Source organism: Thamnophis sirtalis, unplaced genomic scaffold (assembly GCF_051295495.1).
Source record: "Thamnophis sirtalis isolate CommonGarterSnake01/CBP01778 unplaced genomic scaffold, rThaSir2_p1.2 scaffold_7, whole genome shotgun sequence".
Classification (NCBI taxonomy): domain Eukaryota; kingdom Metazoa; phylum Chordata; class Lepidosauria; order Squamata; family Natricidae; genus Thamnophis; species Thamnophis sirtalis.
In genome coordinates, this window is record NW_028261387.1 from 40,994,053 (window position 1) to 41,021,997 (window position 27,945).

The following is a 27,945-nucleotide window of genomic DNA, read 5'->3' on the forward strand; positions in this document are numbered from 1 at the left end:
GATTGTGGATTCTATATTTACATCATTCACAAAGCTCAGGAATAGGCAAAATATACAATAAAATCACAGCAACAATCAATTCAGGATTTTGAGCTTGACTCTTCTGTACAATGGCAGTAAACACCGTTCTTCCTGATGTAAGTAAGGGCAAACAAAGTCCTTCAACATAATGGTCCCTACTACAGTATGGGGAGACATATCCTCCTTGCACCTGCAGTCAGTAACTTGATCCTCCAAGATCCTGAATTTGGATCATCATGCTACTCATGGCTTCTTCACCTTCTTGACAGATGAGGAACTGGAAGCAGATTCCCTGCGCTTTCTCTGTTCCAACAAGAAACAACAAGAGGAGTCAATTTCTCAGACAAAAATTCCTGATTCAATTAAAAACCTTGCAAAGCACATATATTCATGTAGAAAATACAGGAGAAAGCCTTACAAATTCTAAGTAGTTAAAAGAACATAACAAATGGAATACATGCTTACATGAGCCCAAGAATAGGGAATTGTTCATTACAATGACATGAAAAAAGGACAAGTACAATTCTGATAGACAAAGCCATAGCACAAAAAGATGTTTACTTGTGGCTTGTACATACTGGATAATGGAAGGAAACTATGACATCAGCTTGCTTAAGGGAGGAATGCTATACATCTGGCAGGCACATAATTTCCTTGGCTGATCCATGTTCTCCCCCTTACGCAAACTGCATTTCCAAAGGATACAGGAATTCTACATCCACTGTCCTAGCAAGGGCTTGTAGATATTTCATTTGGACTACCAAATGCCTAAAATTATATTTCAATAGCTCAATACCTTGAAATCAAGAGGCCAATGGGAAGAAACGGAATAATTTACTGATATGACCAAGAATTATAGAGCATGTTAAAGAATAAATGAAAATCATTTTCTAAAGAAAATCAGTGATTGTAATCAAGAAGAGAAGAAATTTATAATTGGGTCCTTAGATCAATCATTCATTCATTCCTACCTAGGCTTCTTTTAAGTGTCTGCAATATAAATGATTAAGAACTTCAGTAAATAAATCCCATCCTCTCCTAATTTTTTCTTCCATTCAGTCATGCCTGATTCTTGGAGACTGCTTTGACAAGTCCCTGCAGTTTTTCTGACATAGTTGGCCTCTGCCTTCTTTCTAGGGCTGAGAGAAACTGACCAGCCCAAAGTCAAACAGCTGGCTTTATGCCTAAAGTGGAACTAGAACTCACAGTCTCCTGGCTTCCACCCTGATCCTGTAGCCACTACACCAAACCAGCTCTATCCTACTTCTTAGGAATGCACAAGCCTATTCTCCAAAACAGCAGGCTCCTGGACTCACAAAGCAGCCTTTTATTATTTTGTTGTCTAAGCGGTACCTGCTAGCATTTGAGGAAATGAGGTCAAAAGATAGGCTTTAAATAGCCAGCACAACCTGAAAACAAAGGTATGGAAACTTCAGAGCTACTCAGTGAGGCTGCTGAATTAATGGGGATGAGTGCATGTGTTTGATAATCTTGATGTGGCAAAAGAGCGATCTTTCAAATATGTCACAAATTCATATCAATCACCTTCTCTAGCTTGGCTTTTCCTATCGCTATGGGAAAAAAATATTCTAAGTTATAATTTACAAGAATCTGTGAGCCTGCTTCGCTGTTAATGGAAAGGAATTATTTTAAAATGAGAACACATACATTTCCCCCCTCCCGCCATGACAGAGACACACGTTTTACAGAGACACACGAGTGAGCTTTTCTAACTCCATCCTTAAAGAAAAGATTTTTGATGTTAACAATGTAACTGCACTTTCAAGTAGGCTCAGAAAACAAGGAGCCAGCAGGAGTTCAGATAAAGGCAGCTTAAAAGTCAAATGATTCTGACTCTGAACCTAAGACTTCTTACAGACAAGGTCTTTTCGTTTCCCCATTAATAGGCTGACTTGTGAGCCTAGGAACAAAGAGTGCTGATGTGAGGAATTCTGAGGAGAGTCAACTCATTATGGATGGGCAAGTAGAGTCTGAGTTGTGCAAATCAAAGGCCCTAATCTGGAGTAACTGGCTGTACTTGTGCTTGGAACTAATTTGTTCCAAGTTATAGCTCACCTTTTGCCCCTTCAAGGCCCAGAGCTACATCCTTTCCTGGGTCAGCCGGAATGAGGAAGAAAAAGACCTTCATTGGGGACCACCAATAGTGGACCTTGCTCTCAACTAAAATATCTGAATTGTTCTGGGGAGGCAAAAGTCACCCTCAAAATGTTAACCTCCAGCCAACTAAAATCACTGACTGCAACCATGTATGGCTTAATTTGAGAATGCATCTCACCAATTGGTTAGGAATGATTTCTTTTAAAAGTTTTAGGTTGGAAAGGAAGTCTTGTCAAATGAAGAGAACAAGAAAAGATATAAACCAGAACTTTTAGACAATATAATCAAGATAAATTCAAATACTTTGGATATTGTCTGCACCAGGATGTCTCCACTTCACGCATCTGATAAAGCAGATTAATCCATGGATATATGTAGCAATAAATATATCTTTGATAAAAGAAGGGTTTTTCCCATGTTTTCCTCAGAAGACAAACAACTAAACATCTGGAATCCCAATCATGCTATATGTAGATGTAAAAGACTCATAGTTCATAGCCATCATCTGTCACTGAACGTTTAGCAATGTAAACTATATACTTTACTTCTACTACTTAAATTCATTCCAGAGACATCTGGAATCACAACCAGGGTAAGAACCTTCTACCATGGCCATCATACTCTAACCATAACTATGTAGGTCCCATGTAAATAGGGCGAAACATTTGGGGGTTTGGCAGTGAGACTATCAACGGTAACTGAGTTAAGGGATAAACACATGTCCATCTTCCAACAAAAAATAAAATAAAAATAAAAAATAATAACTAAATAAATACATTAAAAAGAAAACAAGTAACAAAACTCAAAGGGCAGATTTGATGGATCACTAGTTCCTTTTCTACCATTGTTTTTTATGTTTCTATTTGCTCATTGAGATCTATTTCAGTCAAATGTCTATTTATTCACTCAAATCTTATGAAATTATACTGTCATTATTCAGGTAATCCTCATTTAGCAACACCAACTGAGACTGGAATCTGTCATTAAGTGATATGATAGTTAATTCAAAATGTCATGTGACCTCACTGCTTAGAGTTCCAACAGTCCAAGCTGCCATTGTTAAACAAAGACCTTATGGGTCGTTAAATGAGGATCTCGTATAACTTCCATTTTCAATTTCCTGCTAGTTTCCCATTGACTTTACTTCTGGGAATCCCATGGAGAAAGTCATATTGCTATCACGTGACACAGTACATCACAACATCTGTAATATGAGGTTGTAACTATCACCTGTAGTAACTTTCTCCCACACTAATCCATATTCTTTCTACAAGAAAAAATCAAGCTGGTTTCAATATTAGGAATTGGCCATCTCCTCAACCAGACGTGGTGCCAATCCAGATTAGGTGCCAATTTTACGGAAATAAGTAGTCCAAACAATTGGACTCATGGTGCTTAGCTAAAGTAAAATATGGTAACTATTTGCAACATGCTATCTAAGTAGTAGAATGGACATCAATGCAGCATTCTTTCCCCCAAATTCATAAAGGAGAATTCCTCTCTACCCTCCAACCAATGTATGCCCCTCCTCTCAATCCTAAAAATAACAGCAAACCTTCCTGAGCTGCCCCCTCTTTTTGGGTGGAATTTCTTTCCTTTCCAAAGACAGTGTAAAGGGGCCACAGTGTGAATGTGCTTGACCTTTTGTCTTGAACTAATCTAATTGTGTCGTCTTTGTGTAACCAGCTGGTAAAGGTCAGAGCTGTATTTAACAGGGGGGCCCTTTAGGTACCAAACTTGCCTTGCAGTGAATTAACTTGATTATATTTCTTTCAAATACATCACAGATCATGTTAACCCTCTTGGTGCTATTCTCTGTACCTATTCCAAGTCCAGAATGAGAAAATGCAGTGCCATGCAAGACGCCAACATTTTGTAATATAAAATTGCTATACAGAAAAATGGCCCAGTACTGGATAATAAGAACTGATTATGAGATTGGCTAAAACCCAGACGTGGATGGGATTTTGAGTTTCCCAAAAAGAGCACGGCAGGGCAGTGGTGCTCAGCATGATGACCATTCCCAGTAATGACTTCTATCCTCCCCTTAAGAATGGGCTGCTACATAAAATTCCAATTTAATCTCTAACATTTTGCAAAGACTGTGGCATGCCATTATGCCAATACACTGGATAGCTGCACTACAATGAGCAAGAAGGGAGTAATGGCTAGCTGACTAATAGCCTGATCACAAATGTAATTAATAACTCACTGACCCCATTATAACAAAGTTTGTATCTTAGAATTTAAACTTAGTAGTTGGAGATTTGACAAAATGTCAGTTTAAAGAGCAGGGTGATGAGGTCGTAGATTGAATTGGTGGCATGGGGGGGGGGGGATTGTATATACTGAGTAAAACATCCTGGAAGTCTGCCCTTGGAAAAAACTTCCATGTCTCTCTATGATTCCATCAGGTGAACCTGGTTCCAGGGGCTCGTGACTGCATGAACAAATTCCTTCTTCCTTAAAGTTCAGCAAACAGTTCTTGGGTAGACAAGAAACAATGGATGGAAACTATTCAAGGAGAGAAGCAACCTGGAATTAAGGAGAAACTTCCTAACAGTGAGGGCAATTAAACCAGTGCAATGGCTTGCTTTCAGAAGTTCTGGGTGCTCCATCCCTGGAGGTTTTTAAGACGAGACCAGATTGCCTCTTGCCTGAAATGGTTTAGGGTCTCCTGCTTGAGCAGGGGACTGGACTAGAAGACCTCAAGTTCCCTTCCAGCTCTATTCTGATTGATTGCATATTGCCTGAGAGGGAAAATAGGCTTCTTTCCCAAAGGCCCCCAAGCATCCTGTTATTTCAAGTGGCTCCCAAAGGCTGTATCTTCATATGCTAAAAACCAAGCAATGGCCAAAAAAATCTTCCAAATAATACTCACCGAATTAGGTGTGAGGGGTGCTCCCACCACATCAATGATCTGCTCCTTGCTGTCACCTTTGCCTTCTTCTGTGCACAAGCCTGACTGTCCATCGGGATGTGAGCCACCGTCTGTGCTAGGTCCTGTGCTACCTGCTTTGGCTAGTGCCTCATAGCGGTGGCGCAACATCTGCAGCTCATATTCACAGTTTGCAAAGGCTTGCTTGAGCTCGTATAGTAGCACCAGATCACTGCGCAACTCATTGAACATTTGAACTATTTCTTCTGTCGGCATCGGGTTCAAATCTGGAGAAAGCAGGGGAAGAAAACTACATGAGGGAGACCCAGAACCTGTTGTCAGCTGTGGGGTTGCTGTAATCCTACTTTATTCCTAGTCAGATACAGAAATAAACCCAAACTCTATTGCCCAGGTCATTGGACATTCAAGGAATTTGCCTTCAGGTTCCATCCAAGCCTCAACAGTATGAGAAGAGGGTTTAGATATTGGTCCATCTTGCAAGGAAGGCACTACCTCAAACACTCAGATAGTTCATTATTCAAGGTAACTGCTAGAGCCAAAGGTTCCTAGACTCAAGGAGGTTGCTATTCTCTGGATGTAAAGGTGGCAGCCTTGCCACAAGGCAACTATTTGTGCTTTGGAGGAATTAGCAACATGACAGAAAGATCTTCCTGCTGGCCATGTATGATCTGTCCAAAATGAGAGCTGCAAGGTACCAAAAGGGGGTGAGAGATTTTTGGACAATAGTCACTCAACTCTTTCTTAAGTACTTTTCCCTACATGATGAGACTTACCTCCTTAATACTATTGCAGGGCTTCTGATTCCTTAAAAGTACCCACCCAAGAGAGAAAACGACAAAGACTGTTCAAATACTTTTCTACTGGAAAGGTTTTTTTTTTAATCCTATGCATCATCTTTTGGGTTTGTTACCCCTTTTTTTTCCTTAAACAAAATACATATTATTTTCAAACCCATTTGTATATAGTGTTATTGAAGGAACTGGCTGTATTACTAGGGGGAAAAATAGCCCATCTTGACTACAAAGGCACTGCTCCATGGGTCTCTCTCCCTCTCCCTGCCCTCTTTACTCACCTACTCCGAGTTCCATCAGCATCTGCTCCAAGGCTTTAATCTTCTTCTGTCCCACGGAGCTTGGCAGTTTCATCTGGAATACAAAGGTAACAGCCACACAGCTCTGAGCTAGCCCTCACTCACAGCCGCCTAGTTCAAACGGCATGGGAGCTTTGCTTTTTATAGTGCACGGGAAGAAAGTGAGCCAAAGAAAGAAAGAGAAAAGGGAAATCAAGTGCTGAGAACCGGAGGCAGAAAGAAGGCCTGAAAGTTTGCAGACTAGGGCCAAGGGCAGGGACTGAAAAGGCTGCTTGCAAGGGCTTTTCAGTTCTCTAGGCACCAAGATGCAGAGATGTACAGCTTTATAGCTTCCATGGGTGACTGAATTAACAACAAAAGTTCTGCTCCGCTTGGCACCCTCTCCTGCAGTGCCCTGACCATCAAAGAGCTCAATTACACAGTAGCTAATGTGTGATGCTGCCCTACTTTACTGGCTCTTGCCAGCCTGATTAGGCTCAAGCACTAACAGACTTCCTTCTTCCTTTACCTGCTGAGCCCAGAGCCGTGGGATTCATTTACAGAGCCAGTTTCCTAACAAAAGATGCAAAGAGTCACAAAGCATGTACACTCTTACTCAATTCATAGAAGTGTGAACATACATTCACGTTGGAGCCAAAGAGGGCACAAAGTAGGGGCTGGAAACCTACGCTTGGCATGAGATCATACTTAGCAGGACCCTCGTGCTACAATTCAATGGATAGAGGTTCCGAAAAAATGTTGAAGATAAGAACCTAAGTATAAAAGCAATTGCAGACGACTGAACGGCTCATTTTTATGATGGTTTATTTTTAGATGTTAATCACTACTGCCTCTTTTTCAGCCAAATCTCTCAAAGTGGCATAGTTGTTCCTCTGAAAGTTAATAATTTTATAACTTAAAATTTGGGAAGGCTCTGGAAGCAAGTTTTCTACCACCCAGTTTCCTAAAACCTAAAAGATCAGTGGGCTTCAATATGGTCTACCTTTCTATCATAAAGCTCATATCCCATGAACTATAGCCTGACATTTGTCAAGTTTTAACCAATCGGCCTGTTGAGTATTCTCAGCAAACTACATTACATATTGCTTTATAAAACTACCGGGCTGGTTAAGATGCCAATAAAGTCTTGAAAGAAAAGATGACTGGATTCTAATCATGTCAGTCTAACTGGAATTGGTATTGTAATTATCATAAAAATACATAAGCTTGCCTGAGTTGTCCTACAAGTAGAATACATGGGTTTTAAATCAGTCTTTTATTCCATCTCTACAGAGATGCTCTAGACGAAGTTTGGTACCTTCTCCATTAAGCCATAATTACTTCTGCTTTTAAAGCAGCTTTATAGTCACATTTTTATGGTCAGATGTAACTTTCAGGAACTGCTATCAGATATATAGAGATAGCAGAACAGTCTGATCTTGATGTGTTCTAACTCCATCATTGTTTAAGGTTTGCATTTATTCATCAGTTGCAGACTTTAATACTTTTCAATTTGATTTCTCCAAACTAGCTAGCCAATATATTTCAACTTCAAATTTCAAATATCATTTCAGAATTGGGAAGTATTTATTATTATTATTATTATTATTATTATTATTATTATTATTATTATTATTATTTATTCCAAAGTTTTATAGCAATAAGAAAAGTAATCTCAATCTTAGTTGTGATAGGCAGGCATTTCTGCCCAATAATTAAAACAAGACCAAAGTGAAAAAAATGTCATAGACATGAATGTCACAGACCCACTTGCAAATATTTGCAAGGAATTATATTTTTTGCAAATGGTTTATGGAAGGCACAAGAATGCCCGTTGAAGTACAATAGCTACAGTTACATTTTTCTTAACTAAAGGTGGACCTTATATCACAGCAGCTATCAAAACCATAAAACTCCAGCTCAATTACTATCTCAGGTCTGTTCTTTCCAAAGTGGAAGAGGTCTAATCAAAATTTCTCTAGACTCTGTTTCAGTAGCTTCCTGTGTGACAAATTCAGCATCACAACTGGAAACAGAACTGGGGATGAACCTAGAGCTTTGACTTTTTTTTAATCAACTACTGATTTAAGCTAAGCTTATTATTCGTAAGGTTCATAATTTCTCATCTTGCTAGATTTATTATCATTCCACATGGCACAGCAATGTAACATCTAACTGTTTCATATAGAGTGTCATCCAATGCTTTATTACCTCTGAGGTTTGAAAAGGCCAAACAGAGCATTAGAGAAAAGAACTTTTAAGTAAGATCATCAACCAAATTTAGCTAAGTTAAAAGGTATCGCCTATCCCAATGGAGTTTTGAATCTTTCCCAACCAAGCACATACCTAAGTTATTTAATTACTCTAAGGTAGCATAGGGCCTGTATTAGCATGCCTTGATATTGTGCAATTGGCAATCTAAGAAGGCAGATATAGTAATATATGGAGCACTTCACTTGGTGTTATAGTGCAAGAGAAATTGAGATTTTAATGGATATTTTATTGTAGTATTTATTTTAGCAAGGTCATTTTGCTGGCTGTATTATAATATAATATGCAGTCCTGGTTGTATTCTGCATTCTGGGAGCTTTCAGCCTTTTGTATTCTTCTTATATTAGTGCAGCAGTTTGAGCTTTGCATACTCAGATAGTACCCAGTATCAGGATAGCGATAGCCCTGTCGTATTCCCAGCCCCCCAAATTTGGGGGAGAAAGAATCTGAAAAATTTTGCAACTCATCTCAACCTCTCGAAAGAGATATATTTTAGAACTGATTCACAATTGCATCTTTCGTAGTTATTCTTGGAACATAAACAAAAGCTCTACTGTCCCCCTACTGCACAGGTTTCATATGAATGGACCAGTACATAATAGTTACATCATACTGAGAAGAGAGTGTGAAAACCTCCTAAGTCCTATGTGGGTTCACACAAGCACACAATTACTATCACATAAATGAGGCCAAGTTCTTGGGATTTACGCTGAACCTCACAATGTGACTGCTGCCACTTTTACTTAAGAAGCTCCGTCTACAAACAGGATCCTTTTAACTTAGCTAAAAAAGCCCTAGCATTGGAAGCAAAAGAAGACAAATGGGGATACCTTGGTCAGTACACGGCAAGACCTTCAAACGGGATATGAAGATCAAATACAAGTAGTCCTTGACTTACAACCATAATTGAACCCAACATTTCTGTTCTGAAGTGAAGCATTTTTAAGTGAGTTTGGCCCCATTGTATGACCTTTCCTGTCACAGTTGTGAAGTGAACAACTGCAGATGTTCATTTACTAACACGGTTGTTAAGTGAATCTGGCTTCCCCACAGAATTGCATGACCCCAGGACACTGCAACCATCATAAAAATGAGTCAATTGCAAAGTGTCTGAATTTTGATCACGTCCCCATTGGGATGCTGCAATAAGTATGAAAATGTTTATTTATTTTTTTATTTATATGCTGCCCTTTTCCCCCGAAGGGGACTCAGAAAACGGTCATGAGTCACTTTTTTCAGTGCTGCTTTAACTTTGAGCCATCACTAAATGAATTATTGTAAGTCGAGGACTATCTATAATGTTTTGATGAGGCTATGGCATTTTCTTAAAAGAATACCAATATTTCCATACTTAAGTGGTTAGGAACAATATAACCAAACAAAACAATACAAAGTGAAGCTCTCACAGTGCATTGTTGACTTTTGCTGGCATCTTCAGTATAGTCTCATTTAGTTTAGAGAAGATTGGAGAATCTCACAAAGTCCAAGGTCCTCTACAAGAGAGCCTGGCAGAAAAATGGAGAGATGTAAAAAAAAAAGAGAGATTGATGGACACAGGGAGACAGAAGACCACATACCAGGAGGACATTATTTCCTACCTCCAAAAGTTTGGCTAGAAAGTAGCAGTAGCAAGCTTGAGTTTAAGAGTGTAGATATAAAATCTTCATAAAGTCTTCTTTGGCAGCCAATAGAAGTGAACATTTTGCTCTGTTGCTGCAGCTGATCATAGGACTGAGCTACACATATCTGTACTGCATCTTTTGCCAAATTAAATTAACTGCTTCTATGCCCCATCTCGTCTGAAGGCAGAACAAGAACAAACTCATTGGCTTCTGGCTCCACTTCCCAGTTTCCCATTTCTACTTGCATTGTTTCTATGTCGTTGGGAAAAATGATTTGCATTAAAAGGCCCTTCTCAGTATGTGGATTTGGAATCCTAGAAAATGAGGAGCCCGGGGAGGGCGAAAAACAGACTTACCGGGCCCACTGGAAGTCGGAAAATGGCTGTTTCCAACCTCCGGGGGGTGGGGGAGGACATTCTCGCCCTCCCCAGACTCCAAGAAAGCCATGCATACATGCGGGGGCAGCGGGGGATCAAGTGCACATGCGCAGGGGGCATGGCACGGGGGGCATTAAATTATGGGGGTGGACACACAAGCTCACCCAATAGCACAATTACCCATGCTTTTGGCACCCAAGGCAAAAAAGATTTGCCATCACTGCCATAGAATGTTAATTAGGCTTTTATCTTACTTTTTCCACAACTTTGGATATGTTCCCTCTTGTAATTTTTTCAAAAGTACTAAAATAAAATGGAGAACGGCACAGGAAAGATGCCCCTTCTAGGCCAAGCAGAGATTTGTCAATGGTAAATGATTTCCCTTATCTAGGCAATAAAATGAAAGACTGACAGCCCAGGAAAGACACTTGCATATTGCCTTCATGCTAGCAAAGAGTAGAAGTGATATGGATGGATTTATACATGTTAACAGAACACAGAAGATATATAGGGACAACTGAGAAGAAATGTTACTGTTTGGGTTGGCTTTGGAAAACATCAATTAAGCTTCCTTTTATTTTGGGGGGAGGATTTGGCCTGTGAATATTAAAGCTCCATTGGCTTCTTCAAGCAAGAGTATATTTTAATTTTACAATCATTAAGAAAACGTTATGATTTATGTGACTGCTGTTGGACTAATATCTTTAAAATTTAGCTGGCTAAGCCAATTTATCTTTAAGACTGATGAAGGTTGATTTCTCTCTATGCAAAATGTATTAAAACTAAATGAGGAGTCTATTACTCACAGGGCGCTGATAATCTGTTAGGTAGGCTCCGTTAGCCTAGCGCTCTCAACGGCGGGGAAGGCCCAATGTTCCATTCGCCTCAATACCAGAAAGCACAACGCAGCTTACACAACTGCTGTTCAGAAAAAGCAAATCTGACAAAAACAATAAGGCTTCTCGACGATAAGCCTATGGGCTTGTATGTTATACCATTAAGGTGTTTTTGTACTGCTTTGAGAGTTGGGGGTGTTTGCCTGCTTGCTTTAGAAACATATTAGTGTTTGTGGGTGGGGGCAGCATCCAATATCACTTTCTGTATAAAACAACTCTGAATAATTTTGCAACAGCACTCCCATTCTGATATCTATGGAGTTCATTAAAATGCTCTAGAGTACTGTATGTGGACCAAATTATAAAATCTGTTATAACTGAAAAGAGAGGAGTGACTTTATATTGAATTAAAATAACTACCAGACAGAGACTTACTGGATAAACTAAATACCCATCCAACGTAGCAGTAGGAGAAAATCTTGTGCCCTAACTGAATTTCAACAAAGGGGAAGAGTATGGCATTAAATCATTATCAGTGAAGAGCATGTACCTCATCATGCTTTGATCAAGTCTCACATCATGATATGTAGCTATTAAGGTCTTCCAGAAAATCAGTGCCAAATCACAAAAATTACTTCAATTCCTCTGGGAAACCAAAAATGTCTAATAATTTAAGTAACAACACTGGAGACAGAGGTAGAGCCATTTTTGGTATGTAGTATCTAAGTTAAAAAAAAATCCAACTGGTAGCCTCAACTATGCAATTAAATCTCCACCTCATTTTAAGTGGGAGCAGAGTTCTGATTATCCAGCCATGGCTGTGATCTTGCTTTTGACCAGCTCCCTCTGGATCAGGGGTGTCAATCTCAAGGCCTGGGGACCAGATCTGGCCTGTGGGGTGCTTAGATCTGGCCTGCTTAGATCTGGAAACAGCAAAGGACCTAGAAACAGCTGGCCCACAGTGCCCCTACCAGCGAAAATGGAGCTTCGTTTTTCCTGGCAGAGGTACTGCAGGCCTCTGAGGGTTGCATGAGGCCGTTGCAGTAAAAAACGGAGCTCACAAGCCCATTTTCGCTGACAGAGTGCTCAGGCCTCCATAAGCACTCTTGACACAAGTGTCATCAAGCTGGCCATGCCCACTCAGGCCTCACCGGGGTCAAACACAACCCTTCATGTGGCACTCAATGAAATCGAGTTTGACACCCCTGCTCTAGATGCACTGGGCAAAAGTCACATCAGCCGAAGTGATAGCCCAGCACATCTATTGATGGTCATATAATACAATTACTTTAACAATTCAACCTGAATAATCTCCCAAAAGAAAAAGAAAATTAAAAATCCAAGTGATAAGAAACTAGTCCAGTAGTTTTAACTTAGAATAGTACTCCATTCTTGACATGCTAGTTTACTAATAGCCAGAAGCAACCCCAGAGGAGTCAGAAAACAAGAAAATGGTAGCTGCCATCAAAACCTCATTTCCCCTTTAATGTGCCCATAAAAATGATGGGGTTTCTATTGTATGATCATAGTTCCATACTGACCACTCCTATAGAGAGTCCTGCTATTAGCTATCATTTTGGTCTGTGGATCATTCAATTTGATGATCTTTAGATTAGATAAGAGCAGCCATAGCACATAAAATTTCTGAATGACAGTTTGCTCCTAAGAGCCCAAAAAAACATGAGATAGATTAGTGGAAAAGAAAAACTTATAATAAAGATAATACAATTTTTTATGCTTATATGCCAAGTCTTAATTTGATCAAATTGTTAAGGTATTCTACATGAGTATTTCAGTAGATACAGTATCTTTCATCAATTAAAAAGAAAGATCCAGCTTTATTCTGTTCTCATATCTTGAGCTTCTGTTTTGGTTAACTGTGAATGTTTGCTCATTCATATGAAGAATGGTACTACACTGTGACTGTAAAGGCTTGTCCACATCCTGTAATCTCTGGTTTTAATTCTAAAATCTTATGGGCTATAGGCAAGCCTTCACAGTTACAACGTAGTACAGTTCTTCATTCTTTTTCAGGGCAAGACAGGGTCAGATTAATATAATCTTTCAACTGGCTCATAGTGGGGGGGGGGATGAAATATGAAGCAGAATTGAAAATAAAAATCAATTTGGTCAAAAATCTGTCTAAAAATGTTAACGGAAACCAAAAGACAAGTTTGTGGCCTCTCGGATGGAATCAACCAATGACATGTCTGTATCCTGATCCCTTATCGTTCAACTCAGAAAGGCCATTAGAGAATGTGGTCTAATAGTACTTAAACTTATTGTGTTTGATTAACAACTACTACTTTTTTCACCATGTAACAAAGCACTTCTTGACAGCAGTTCAGTACAACGTAGGGAATACTTTCATTCTAAGTAAGTGCAATAGCCAACAGCTAACCTTCAGTCCTTCTTCTTTGTAACAATCTACCAGAATTATTTATTATTGCTCAGGTCCCCAAATAACCATATGTCAAATTTTTAAAAAATGGATTGCTCAAGCTGAAGAAGTGATTAGCTAAGATCTTTTGGGTTAATATATTGTGGGTGCTTTCTTCCTCTGACAACCTCTCCCTGCAGCCCTCTTTGCAACGCCAGCTTGTGCTTATAATTATGCCAACATTGCTTTTGATTTAAGGACTCGGAGTCTTTGTCCTCACTATAAACAACCAGTAAATGTATGAACTGTGCAGCAAGAGAAAAATAAATAAAAGGACAACACATCAATATATGAGTCAAAGTCACATGACTAGATGAGCAGAGAGATTTGCAGAATGGCAGCAATCTGGGGGTTTCTCTTGCTTAGCTACTAGTGAAATACAAGCTGTCCAGTAAGCAAAAACTTGAATGGTGGTCCTAGGTTGACCCTAAGAATAATAAAGATTTGTGTTTGATTCACTTCCATAACCCCTTCTCCATCCCTGAAACTGGAAATGCTTGTAGTACCAGATCACATGGTCATGAAAGGTAACATCTCAACTCTAAACATTCATCTCTTAGAAATAGATTTCATGGGTAAGAACAGTTGTCATTTCTAATATTTGACTTGCATTCAACATTGTATCAGAAATTCTTTCCTAGTAAGTAATTCCATCACTTTATTTTGTAAACCGGTGTTATGTATGAAGTAAATAAAATAAGTTCTGTTTCTCTGAGAATTTTCCCAGCAAGAATTCATACTTAATTTTCATATCCCAATGGACAAGCTATTTGCCAAATACTAACAATCAGAGCATACTTCAGAATAACACAGAACTGCCATATTTACCAATGATTGGCTAATAAGAGATGCAAGCAAATAATTTCTATAAATGAATGGCATTAACAACAACTATTTATCTTAAGTCTATCATACATTTAGATATACTGCAAGTCATTGCCTGTACTCATGAAACTCTCCGAGAGGAATACCAATCTGAGTTGAGTAAAAGCCACTAGGAAAGAGCCAGATTCTTCTTACAAGGTCATTGGTCCACATTTCTACATCATTCGGAGACAATAATAATCTCCTCAGGGTTGGATTTTTATACCCTTAGTTATCCAGTTAGTTGAATTGCTCTTCATTAAAAGAAATTCTCAACTATGGTTTAAATTCCACCAAACAATCTGTGTCTCACTTATCCTGGAGGACATGAACAAAAAAAGGTACATGAAGATGATCTACAAAAGTCAAACCTAACCTTTTTGGTATTCAATGTCATCATCTAAGACTGATTGAAAATCCACCAGGTCCTACCCCAGATTCCACACATACATACATACATACATACATACATACATACATTCATTCATTCATTCATTCATTCATTCATTCATTCATTCATTCATTCATTCATTTATTAGACTTATATACCACTTCATAGGGCTTTCAGCCCTCTCTAAGTGGTTTACAATTTTTTTTAGCAAATTGAGTCAGCAACTTGCCCCCACAGTCCGGGTCCTCATTTCACCCACCTCGGAAGGATGGAAGGCTGAGTCGACCTTGAGCCGGTGAGATTTGAACCGCTGAACTGCAGATCACAGTCAGCTAAAGTGGCCTGCAGTACTGCACTACCACTGCGCCACCTCGGCTCCTTTACCAGCCATAACTCACTTGCCATCTCTTCACATGAGCTGATGGTCAGCTGGCAAAAACCTCATTGCCACCTCAACCCATAGCCCTCCATGTACCCTGATACTTTACCAATATCCCTAAGCTCTGCTTCCTCATACACAGTTGATTGTCAGCTGATAAGAAAACATCTGCTGCTTCAATCAACACAAAACAGTAATATAAGATCTAACTTTCAAAAATCTGAGGAATGTGAACAGGTTTTGAGCGTGATTAACCAACTGTGATCAGCATGTGCTGTGTTAAGTGAACCTGTACAAATAATTCACTCATCTCTCACCTCTTCAGGCCCAGATATTTCTACAGAAGGATATTCTTAAATTGGCAAGTCTATGTTAAAATGCCATGAGTTACATAAAATAATGTATTAATAATAGTTAATAAATCAATAAATACATCTAGGAACAACCAAATTTTGGCACCTCCGTTTCAACAATCCTAAAATGCTTATGAAACTTCCAACACATTTTAAAGTGTCACACTCCAGTCAAGTGGTGACACGGTCTTTATTCACATAAGGGAATGAAATTATTAACATTAGGATATTTTCCCTTCCTTTATGTAATCCAACATCTGCTTGGCATTTCCTAATCACAAATGCAGGTTCAGTACAGTTCTTTTAAAGTTGGAACATGCACAACTATGCAAAGTATTTACCCTATCCAGCTGTTCTTTCTCATGTCTGGAATCTAGAATGTTATTTTTATAATAATGTTTTTAAGGAAATTCTTTCATTCACATCTGATTTTAATGATATGTAACTCTTGATACTCTTACAAAAGTGATTTCAAGGCCTTGTTAAGCAGAAGTAATTCTGCCAGACATTCCTCTCCTACGATGGTTTTGTCATCAAATATGCCCCAACTGTTGAGCCAAATCCAAATTAAGTTATTCAGAGCTTCCCTTGCTTAAAAATCAAACCTCACACCTGCAATATAAGAAGAATTTATGAAACAAATGTAAACAATGCTTAGTAATAAATTTGATTAGACAGAAAAAGTTGTGTTATCAGCAAATACATCAAAAATACAGAACTTTATGACTTGATAAATTTATTTATTAAACTTATACTCCGCTGCAATCTAATAAATCTAAGTTGTTTGCATAACTTAAAACATCTACTGTATGATTATTGTGATGACAAAAAATATCATAAAATCCTCCAAGTAAAAGAATGCAAGTGAAAAATAAAAAGTAAAAGTTGGTACAGTGCTTAAAGTTAAGAGAATGACCTCTGAAATATTTCCATTTTTAATGTTAACAATGGAAGTCTATATAAGTGTGGTAAAAAGCTATCTTTATTATGACCAATATTTAAGTCCAAATAAGTACACACAGGATTGCAGCTAAAATATGCATCCTGACTGCATAATGATGCTAACAGAAAAAAAAAAAGCTATGATTTATGGGGTACTACCAAGTAGAAGAAATAAGAACAAGAAAATTAACTACCACTGTTCCTCTCTAAAAAAAAACCCTCAGGAACCAGAGACATTGCCTTCATTTTATAAAGCTTACCTATGTTATTGTAAGGTTAAAATGAATTCAATTTATTTTTTAAGATGAATAACAACTCTGTGCTCAAAGGCATATAGATGGATAAAATTTATAGTAATTAAAATAATTATAATAATACTAAATGTATTCACTGGCTGTAATTTAATCTATCAGAAAATAGCTTTTTAAAAATAATTATAATTATTTATAATTGGCTTTAATATTTAAAATATATGAATATATGAGCATATTAAATTATACCTATAAAGAAATTAGAGCTTGTCAATACAACAACATTTGACATAATCTTTTCCATGCATGTCTCTCTACCACATAAAAATTCATAAACGGTCACCTTTACTAAAAGGCTAGAGGGCCACTGCATTATGAGCTGATGAACTGGAAACCAACCCCTTTTATTGGATTGCATCAGGGCTTACTACTTGTGAGTAACTCAGATGACATTCCATTTATGCATATCCCCCTAGCTTCATTAATATAGTGGACTCTGGCTCTCACTACATTTACTACAGGAACATGATAGTAAAAACAACTAAAGCACTTCATCTTTCTATCCATCAGAAGTTTTCCCCCATAACAGTGCACAATTTCCAGCTAATAAAGAGGTGCCGATTACCATTAGCTTATCTCACCAAAATGCCTTGTAACACCATAAATACTACAGAGATAAATTATTAATTGTCCCAAGTAATTAAATTTATCAAATCCAAATAAATATTACTGGCATTTTATGTAACTGCTTTGAAGGCTCAGCTTCTGAAGGGACAGTATTGATCAAGCGAAGAAAGACAGATGTTTCCCCTGTTAGCAGCTGATGAGGTCTGGCTTTGCATTAATGTCAGAGGGAAGGCAGCTGACAAAGAGCCTCTGCAGAAGAGCAAACAGGCATCCCATCTAGCCATTTCATAGGGGGACAAGTCAAATATTGAGAAGGCACATTTAATACATACACATATTCAAGTGACCCCCTTCCCTTGTGCCTAAACACAGGCAGAAATGCACTTTTGTCTTGAATAGTCCTAGCCTGCACCCTCCTTCCCTGGGCTCAGAGAAAGCAAACACCACAGTGGATTGTACCTCATTAATCAATGCTTTAAAAAGTGCTCGGTTGGCTAGTAAATATTTAAAAGCCAGTGAGGCTGGATATGTGAATCAATGGGAACGAAAGCTCCCTCTCCCCCCATTTCTTTTTAATTGGTCTGACCACCAATTTGTCTACAAAATCCTAGTTAGCAGGTAACAAGTAACACTACCAGCTGGAAGCCTTTCTTGGTGGAAGGTGTCCAGCTGTGAACTAAACAATTGTACCTCAGCATTCCCCAGTGTGCTCCATGGATCTGAGATTGCTAAGAACTTTCTTTCATCCTACTGTTTTTCCCTCATTATCAAAGATTTAGCAGGTTAGAATCCAGCCCTCTTGTCACATGCCCTACAAGAGATCGATACAATGATGCAACTTTGAAACAGAAACACACACACACACACACACACACACACACCACACACTTTTTCTCTGATAGTCTCTTCAGAAGGGTGACGGAGAATCACCTGACAATATACATTTACACAGGGGAAATCATGTCTTAATAAAAAGATAAAAAATAAAATAAATAAATTTATGAACTACTAACATGAAGCAATTGCATGTTTTCATTCTAGTTTGAGCTGATACTAATGAGAATCAAAGGAACACCATTTTAAAAGTATCTCCAGCTTTTAAAAGATTTTAAGTAAATTTTGTATTTAAAAAAAAATCAAAGTTGGCACACTGGAAGCTATACAAAATGTTTTACAAAATGGCTGCTATATCTTACTATCGCAAAGAGAAATAAAAGACAAAGTGCCTAGAGGGAAAATGTAAGTACTCTACACAGGAATAGCACCCAAATTTTGTCCTTTAACAATCAAAGGCAGCAGTTAAATTTTAATTAGAAATTGGCTGCAGCTAAAAGTACTCATATCTCTTCAAATTTCTCTAGGCAGCACATTTCCACCACAAATGAAATGTCTGTATTATAACATCACTGTTGCCCCGGAAGTGAGACTAGCATGCATTTCTCCAAAACAGAAGGTTCTTGACAAGTGCAGTTTCACCAAACCTGAATTCAGCTCTGCACATAAGAAATATTTCAATATATGTGCTGATCTTACTTGGGAAGTGTTCTACTAGAGTGCACCATAGTTGCATAAAATATACTGTGTTTTATAGTAAATACACCTATTAATTTCTATGATCATCATGAGCCCAAAAACTAAAAAGCATGATGGAGGGGCAGGAAGCCTAGGCATTTAAAAAAAACCGTTCCTTATTCTTAAGAAATACACCTCATGCTGATTTCTCTACTGCATTAAATGGAAAGATGGAATATGAACTTGAAGAGGATTTAATCTAGGCAATTAACAAATCCCCCAATTGTTCTCCAAAGCTTCCATATCTATCTAACTTTGTGTGTGTTCCATTCTACATTATTTCTAAATCTTGCCAATAAGGAACAGAAATAAAAAGAGGCTGATATAGGTGACATGTTAGCAGAAATGGGAGTCCAATAAGCCTGCATGCTGAATTATCCATGTATGCTAGATAAACTGGCTGGACATGACAGAAAGTGTAAAATTTGTAGAGGAAACCAACCAGACAAAGCCTAAGAGCAATGTTTTTCAACATTGGCAACTTTAAAATATGTGGATTTCATAGAAACTCTCCTATGAAGTTAGAAAACCAATAATATTGTTCCAAAACTCTAAGCAGGTTTCCTGTCAGCCTCTGCTTTGCTGCTGCTTCGGCTGCCATTGAAATGGGAAGGTGGGGGGCATGGTATTTGGGAAGGGAATCATTATGTGCTGGATGAAGATTCTAGACGCTGATCTGACCATCTTACTGCGCATGTGGAGGAAGGGAGTTTCCCGCGAAGGTTAACTGTCCAGCATTCCATCCTGGTGATGTTTTTTGAAGATATCTCCCACCTGACTGTTGGGTGAATTATAATTGGACTATGGACTGGGGTGCTAAGGGGCGGGGATTGAATTATACATGATATTCTTTGCTTTCGCACCTAATTAACCAGATTCAGCTTAGCTTCGCAACTGTTCATTTGTAATTAGTAAAAGTACACTTAATTTCAAACAAATGGAGTTGAGTGGTTTCTTTCCTGGTTATTAAATGAAGTTGCACCTGACAATAAGCTGAATCTCACCTCGCACCCAACCCGAAGCGAACAACTACCGAGGGGGGTGCCTTCATAGAAAAAAAAGAAAATGTCCTTGCATGAAAGCGACCAAGAAGACGACTTGGGTGCAACGGCAGGACCATCTCTAACAGAAACACTAGCCGAACTGAGAGTGGAAGAACCTGCCGTCCGTCCCAGATGGACTTGGGGTATGGGACAGAAAGAGGAATCTGAGGAATTACAAGCTGGAGTCACGAGAAGGAGGCCAAAGAAAAAGCTAGCGGCTTACTGGAGTGGCTCTGGAGAGGAAGACTACAAAATCTCCCACGCCATGAGGCTCCTCGAAGAGGCATGGAGTGAACGCCGAATTCGAGAGCGAGCTGTGGAAAGGGAACCAACAAAGGAACTGGAGAAAAGGTACTCACTGCATAGCTTAAGGGAGACTGGAGGGGCCAAAGGGGGATGTGCACAAGAAAACCCAAAACCAACCTCCCCCCACCCTGCAGCTAGAGACATTCAAAGAGCAGGGGGGGGAGGCGACGCCGGATGGCTAAGGTCCCACCCTTAAGCGTAAAGTATGATGGAGAACCCAGAGATCTCGGGTTGTTTATTATTCAGGTCTGGAATTATATGGAAATATATGGGCCTGATTTAGAGACAGATAATCTAAAGTGAGAATGGCCTTAGAGAAGAAAGCAGCCGACTGGATGGTCGGACTACATAATAGTAATTCCCCTCTCCTGAGGAATTTTGATGAATTTATGGCAGCCATGAGGAGAAGGTTCGACGACCCTTTGACCGAGCGTCGCACTAGGCTGAAATTTACGGCCCTTAAATAGGGAAAGAAAACTGTGCCTGACTATGTGCAGGAATTCCAGGAATTGTCAGCCTATATGAGGGGGTGGTCAGAAGTGGCCTTGCTGGATCGATTCGCTGATGGCTTGGATAAAGATGTTTACCAGCAATGCATAAACAAACACCTTCCCCGTCGTTTGGAAGCTTGGTATGAGAACACTGCAGACATTGAGTTAGACTTAATCAGGCTTTGTTGCATGGAAGAGGGAGAAGTTGAGAAATCCCCCCAGCACCCCCTAAAGCCACCCGCCCAAGAAGTGAGGGCAGGGGAGGTTTTGCAGGCAAAGCCAAGCCCTCCGCTTGTTTCCGCTGTGGAAAGGAGGGGCATCGTGCTGTGAATTGCCACGTCAAGCTGACCCAATCCGGTCCACCCTCCTGGAGGGAAAGGAAACCTGAGAAGGCTCCAGGCAAGAGGAAGGAGGCCGCCTTCGCTGCTGAAAATGTTTCTCGACGCTTCGAGCCAGAGGAGGAGGGAGACGAAAGCCCCAGCTTGTCTGACGACACTGATGATGAAATTTCTCATCGCTGGGTAAGTTCCCACTCTGGCCCTATGCTTATCCCAATTGAGCTGAGTGCCCTCTTCTGGCGCAACAGAAAAACTTCTGGCCCTGTTAGATTCTGGGTATTCCCGTTGCATGATAAGCCCTGAAATGGTTGAGAAGCTGGGCTTGAAACTAAAGACTTTAAAAATCCCTATTGCTTTTTGCCAAATAGATGGCTCTATTGCGGGAGGCGGTCCTGCTCATTTTTCCACTGAACCCATCGAGATGTGGATGGGTACCCACCAAGAGCTAATAACTTTTATTGTAGCGCCTGGCATGGACCGGCCCCTTATTCTGGGACTCCCCTGGCTCCGTAGATGGAACCCGCACATAAACTGGAGGGAGGGGTGATTGCGGATTCGAACATCCACACCCCCAGAGGGAAAAGGTGAAGCTCCAGCCTCTGATACTACTACCCCCTCACTGGCAGCCAGGGGGCAGGAGAAGATTGAGGGGGAGGAATGAATACCAAGGGAATATTGGGACCTCAAGGATGTTTTTAGTGAAAAATCTTCTGATAAATTACCCCCTCACAGACCCACTGATTGCACCATTGATATTTTACCTGGAATAAAGCTTCCAAAGCCCCAAATATATTCCATGACCCCTAGGGAGATGGAGGAAATGAGGAAATTTATTGATAAAAACTTGGAACGGGGCTTCATTGAGCCAGCAAGGCCCAAGGTGGCAGCTCCAGTATTGTTCAGGGAAAAGAAAGATGGCTCCTTCAGATTATGTGTGAACTTCAAAAATTTAAACTGCATCTCTGCTCAGATCCTGTACCCCTTACCACTGATGAAGGACATGCTGGCCCAACTGGGGAAGGGCCGAATTTTCACTAAATTGGACCTAAGGGTACTATAGAGTCAGAATTAAAGAGGGGGACGAATGGAAAACTGCTTTCAACTGCCCCCTTGGTTGTTTCCAATTTCGGGTAATGCCATTTGGCCTCCAGGGGGCGCTAGCAGTCTTCCTGCAGTTAATTAATGAGGTTTTACATGACCATCTTTACAAAGGCGTAATGTTCTATTTAGACGATATCCTTATTTACACGGAAACACGTGAAGAACACGTGAAACTTGTTCGCACAGTTCTGAAAAAACTCCGGGCGGCGGAACTCTATGCCAAATTGTCCAAGTGCGAATTTCATCAGGAGAAGGTTGATTACCTGGGCTATCGCATCTCCCACAAGGGAATTGAAATGGACCCCGCTAAGGTCAGAGCTGTCACCGAGTGGGAGGCCACACGTACACGTAAGCAACTGCAGAAGTTTTTGGGTTTTGCTAACTTCTATCGTCAATTTATTCCCTCCTTTGCTAAGATAGCTCTCCCTATAACTAACCTCCTTAAGTCGAAAGGAGGGGCCAAGCCTAAACCTAGCAAACCGCTGGATTGGACTATGGACTGTCAGGCTGCTTTCGAGAAATTGAAACGCCTCTTTGCGGAGGAACCAGTTCTCAAACACCCAGACATGGACGCACCTTTTGTGGTCCAAGCTGACGCCAGTGATGTGGCAGTGGGAGCTGTACTACTTCAAGCTAATAACCAAGGTAAATTACAACCCTGCGCTCACACCTCTCGCAAACTAACCGACATGGAGAGACGTTGGGCCATTTGGGAGAAAGAGGTTTTTGCTGTTCACTGGGCTTTATCCACGTGGCGCCATTTTCTGGAGGGCTCCAAGCACCCTTTCGAGTTGTGGACTGATCATAAAAACTTGGAAGCACTGAGAACCCCCAGAAAACTTTCTCCTAAGCAGATGCGCTGGGCTCAGCATTTCAATAGATTCAATTTTACCTTGAAATACATTCCAGGAGGGAAAAACTTTATGGCTGATGCTTTGTCCAGGCTCCCTCAGTACAACTGTTCAAAGTTCAGTGTCGTCCAGCCTGTCATTCCCACAAAGGGCCTCGCTGCTCCTGTTGTTACTAGAAGTCAAACAACTTCTAAAGTGGAGGTCACTGAGGACTTTCTTTCTAACCTAAAAAAGGCCCTTACTGAGGATGACTGGTTCAGGCAACACATGGATGAATGCATGGATAAGTTGACTGTGTCAGCCTCTGCTTCGCTGCTGCTTTTCGGCTGCCATTGAAACGGGGAGGGGCGGCATGGTATTTGGGAGGGGAATCATTATGTACTGGAGGATTGTTATTAGGAGTTATTCTGACCAACTCTCTGTGCATGTGGAAGAAGGGAGTTTCCCGCCGAGGCCAACTGTCCAGCATTCCAACCTGATGATGATTTTTGAAGACATCTCCCACCTGACGGTTGGGTGAATTATTATTGGACTATGAACTGGGGTGCCAAGGGGAGGGGATTGAGTCATACATGATAGCTATTGCTTTCACGACTTTTTACTCAGACTCAGCTTTGCTTTGCTTCTCATCGTTTGTAATTAGTAAAAGTACACTTAATTCTGAAACATGGAGTTGAGTGGTTTCTTTCTTGATTATTAAACGAAGAGGCACCTGACAGACTGTAAATAAATTTACCTAAATACATTTAATTAGGATAACAAAATATCAGTTTCAATTTCAGTTCAGAAGGAGAACCTTATTAGTAAAAGTCCTAAGATTGCCATAAACTTAAATCTGGACCGCCCACTTGGACTAATCAAAATCCTTGCCACATTATACGCTGATCATAAATGGTGGGGGCATCAGATAGACCTCTAAATTCGGCTGCATATGTGAACCATAGGCAATTCATGATGTTGTGACACATGCAATGTCACTTGTTATCTCTTATTGGATGCCCATTGTAAGAGGGGAAAGATGTTGGCTTTATCTGAACATCTAGATATATTAGGCTGATCCTTCTTAGCTCACACATTTTTAATTTGTTTTTAATGCACAATTTTTTTTATTTTCTTTAAATGTTTTTGTCTAATTGCGTTTTATTTTTTGTAAAATTTCCTTTTGGGGGAGGGCGAGTTTGCATTTTAACTTTCTGATTAAAATAAAAATTTATATAAAATAAATAAAAAATCATTGAGTCTAATGTTCATATTCTTAGCAACCCATGATTTGTTGTGAACTCTTATGAGTCTGACTCCAAAACCAAACCAGAGCCTTTTCCCTTCTGCAACAGCAAAAAAATTGGCCACACACAACTAGCATTCCAAATACATGATTAAGAATTACTCTGATTAATCTCACTTTAAATATAAGTTTCCATATATTTCCCAACCTTACATCTGAAAACAAATCATACACAACCACCCTTAAAGCTTTGGAAACATAGCCCACAACAAAACTATACCCTTGACAACTCTACTGTGAAGTTAAGGGGAGGGGTTACACCACTTCAAAAATGGTGCTCCAAGACCAGATTGCGTGACCTAAGGATGGAGCAGTTTGTTCTTCTTCCCTAATGCGATCTGCAGAACTTCCAGATATACAACAAAACTGAATGGTGATATACAGTAAGAGAGTGATTGGTGATTTTGGGCAGGGGGTGGGTGGGAATGGGAAGGAGCATTTGGGATCCAGCTGGGTGGCAAAGCAGGCCCAAAGCCTAAGGAGATTGCAAGGGGTGAGAAGCAGAGCATGGAGTTCCTCAGAGTGTGGGGGTGCCTTGAGGTCCGGAGCAGGGCCTGAGCTAGGCCTTCTAGAGACTTCGCTGGGGCCCTTTAAGGCACCCTTGCTCCACTTAATGACCACACCGGGGAGAAAGGGATGGGGGTTCATTAAGGGAGGTGATCACATGGATGCTTCACCTGTCAGCTGTGTGACTTACGACTATAATGGGCTGGTTTCATTACATTTGTCGAGGATTACCTGTACTGATTTTCTACAGTGCAACAGCCTGTACAGGAGGAGCACAAAAGAGTTTATTTAAAGCCCCTAAAATTTAATAGACCCATTTCATCACTTAAGAAGTCCTCAAAAGCATTAAATCTTTTACCCTAGCTTATGTCATGAAATAGCCCTCCAAGAAAAAATAACTAAATTACATCTCTTTGTACACACAGACACACACACACACACAAATTAACTACACACACTACAGGAAAGATACACAGTCTATACTCCAAAAATTAGTTGAAGCTATTTTACTACAGTATTGCAATTCATGCTCCAATAGTTCATTAACAGGAAAGGAGCAAGAAATGAAAAAGGGGAAGCAGGTATCCCTTTAGATACAAAAAACTAGCACATTAACTTACCCTTTGACTCCTCAGCGTAACACCAGCAGACTTGAAATCTGGAAACTTGATGCCAGCTGTTTCAGGGACAGCCTAAAACAGAAAGACAATTCAAGGTAAAATGTGAAGGTAAGGCAAAAACCTAACCAGAGTTTCTTGCTAGAAAAACACTTGTCAGAGATAAATTTGAAGTCAGATGAAAATCCTCCTGAGAATAATTAGAAAGATGTGATGGATAGGAAATGAGAACTATTAATTTACCATACTGCTTCTAAGCCTATCTACTATTCTAAATGTAATTGAAATTGCAACAGTATGGCTTTGGTACATTAAGATAACAGCAATCTACAGTATCTAGTACAAATATAGTTAGTTATCTATTCAAAATTATTCACAGCAATTGAGAATGTGATATAACAATGAAATTTGATTATATTCAGTTCATTCAAATAGTGATACATGGCATCTACTGTATGTAGTTCCAACTACATGTCTACAATATATTTCCTTCTGAATTTGGTGTTAGACATTCATTCCTTAAATATTTCATAAACTTTCCTCAAAAACATTAGAAATGAAAGTGAGAATGATACATAAAACTAATAGAAGTATTCCTTATGTTGCATAAAACAAATAGAAATATTCCTTAACAAAAGCTCAAAAGATGTGAACTCCTGGACTTAGATCAAGTATCATACTTAGGTATAGTAGTGTCCATTCCCACATAAATGTATCTGGAATTGGCTTTTCAACAAGATAAAGCAGGTACATTTCACTGCAGAATTTTCTCACATAGACTAAAATTAAGCCCTATGGAGCTGTCTAGCTTTCTTGTGACATTATGAACCTAACACTTTTTGGACTGTATCAGTAGCAAGAAAATAGAATTAGAAAGTGTGATATACTTTCTTAGTAGAATTAGAATCATCTAACAACACAAACATACAGCATGCTTAAAAATTAACAGAAGAAACTATTTTTATTGAACTGAAACAGAAAACTAATTTTAGAATGACAATTATGGATATTTTCATAAAATAGGATATTTTTTCCCAAAAAATATTTAACTTGTGTGGGATGCTTTTTTTAATTCCTCTTTCTTTAATGTGCCCTTTCTTTAATTGCTCAAAACTAGCTAACATCTACCAGATAAGGCAAAACATCTGAATCCATCTCTAAGGGGTTTTGTTTATATTAAAGGCAGCACTATTACTATAAACTAAAATCCACCAGGTCTCACATTAACCAGGCCTTTAAAATCTGGGCCCAAAGATCTTCAAATATTATTTATTTAGGGAATTAAATACATTATTTCAAAATGTTTTGATTTGGGCACCTTATCTTTTTACTTCAGTTCCTAACTAGAAAATTCATTATCAAATCCCATATCAACTTTCATGGTATGACACCTCTTGTAAAACTTTTTGCCTCATACCTATTATTGTCTTTTTATAGTTTCCCAAACAAATAATAACTCAAAAGTGTGATGTACATGATTGTGTAAACTAAGAAAAATATGCAGAACATCTGCTATACAGAAAAACATGAATTTTCCAACCTCCAGAAAACGAGTATCTACATCTGTGTTATCCTGTTACCATTTAATTTCTGTATTAGTTGCACCAAACATTCAACTTAATCTCTCCTTATGCTTTACACAGCAGCAAATGTACCCAACTCATCATTCCTTACATTTTTCACAAAAAACATTTCCCTTCTAGCCATATATTCCCAATAATAAGCTAAAAATATAATTTATCTGCTGTTTAAACACTGCAGACTTGCAAATGTTTCAATGTCATAAATTCTTACATAATAAAACTACAATTTTAAAAATATATGGTGAATCCCTAGCACAGAAAAATAAATTCAAGAGAAGAGGCTCCATCATAGATTCTTTTTTATTCTGTTCCTCTTTTGCAAGCAAATTCTACATTTGCTAAGATAGCTATGGAATTTTCGTCATTATAGAAATCCATACTTTTGTGTATATCAAATATGATTTTTAAAGCAAAATAGGGATATATTTAAACAAAATAGGGATATATTCAGTTCATTTGCTAACCATCTACTTTACCATCTTTAATGTTACAGTGATTCTACTCTGACATAATGTGGCATTCCAACAAAACAGGGTCCAAATATAAATAATGACGGTAAATACACTTGTCTTTGCAAACCTTTTTCTTCAGCCTATGCCAAGACCAAGATACTTAAGCCACAGTTTATCTTTAATTTCTGCATGTGGAAACCATGCCATTTAACTATTTTCTATTGATCAGAACTAGAAACTAGAACTAGAAACTAAACCTATAGCTAAAACATAAACCTTTATTTTGCACTTCAGAAGTGATAGAAAAGGAACTGCAGAGCTTCTACTGCAAAAAGTGTA

General features: G+C 39.1%; 1 protein-coding gene across 3 annotated transcripts in view; it reads right to left on the minus strand.

The window, feature by feature from the left end:
• The window catches only part of DMAP1 (DNA methyltransferase 1 associated protein 1), a 54,664-nt gene continuing 26,719 nt past the window's right edge, over positions 1–27,945 (minus strand). For all 3 annotated transcript variants that reach the window (XM_087719793.1, XM_087719792.1, XM_014067758.2), the window contains 4 exons: positions 25,575–25,646; positions 6,111–6,183; positions 5,021–5,304; positions 1–324 (listed from right to left, as the gene is read on the minus strand). In XM_087719793.1, coding sequence (XP_087575919.1) covers positions 265–324; positions 5,021–5,304; positions 6,111–6,183; positions 25,575–25,646 — 489 coding nt within the window. In that variant the 3' untranslated portion in view covers positions 1–264. The remainder of the gene's footprint in view (positions 325–5,020; positions 5,305–6,110; positions 6,184–25,574; positions 25,647–27,945) is intronic.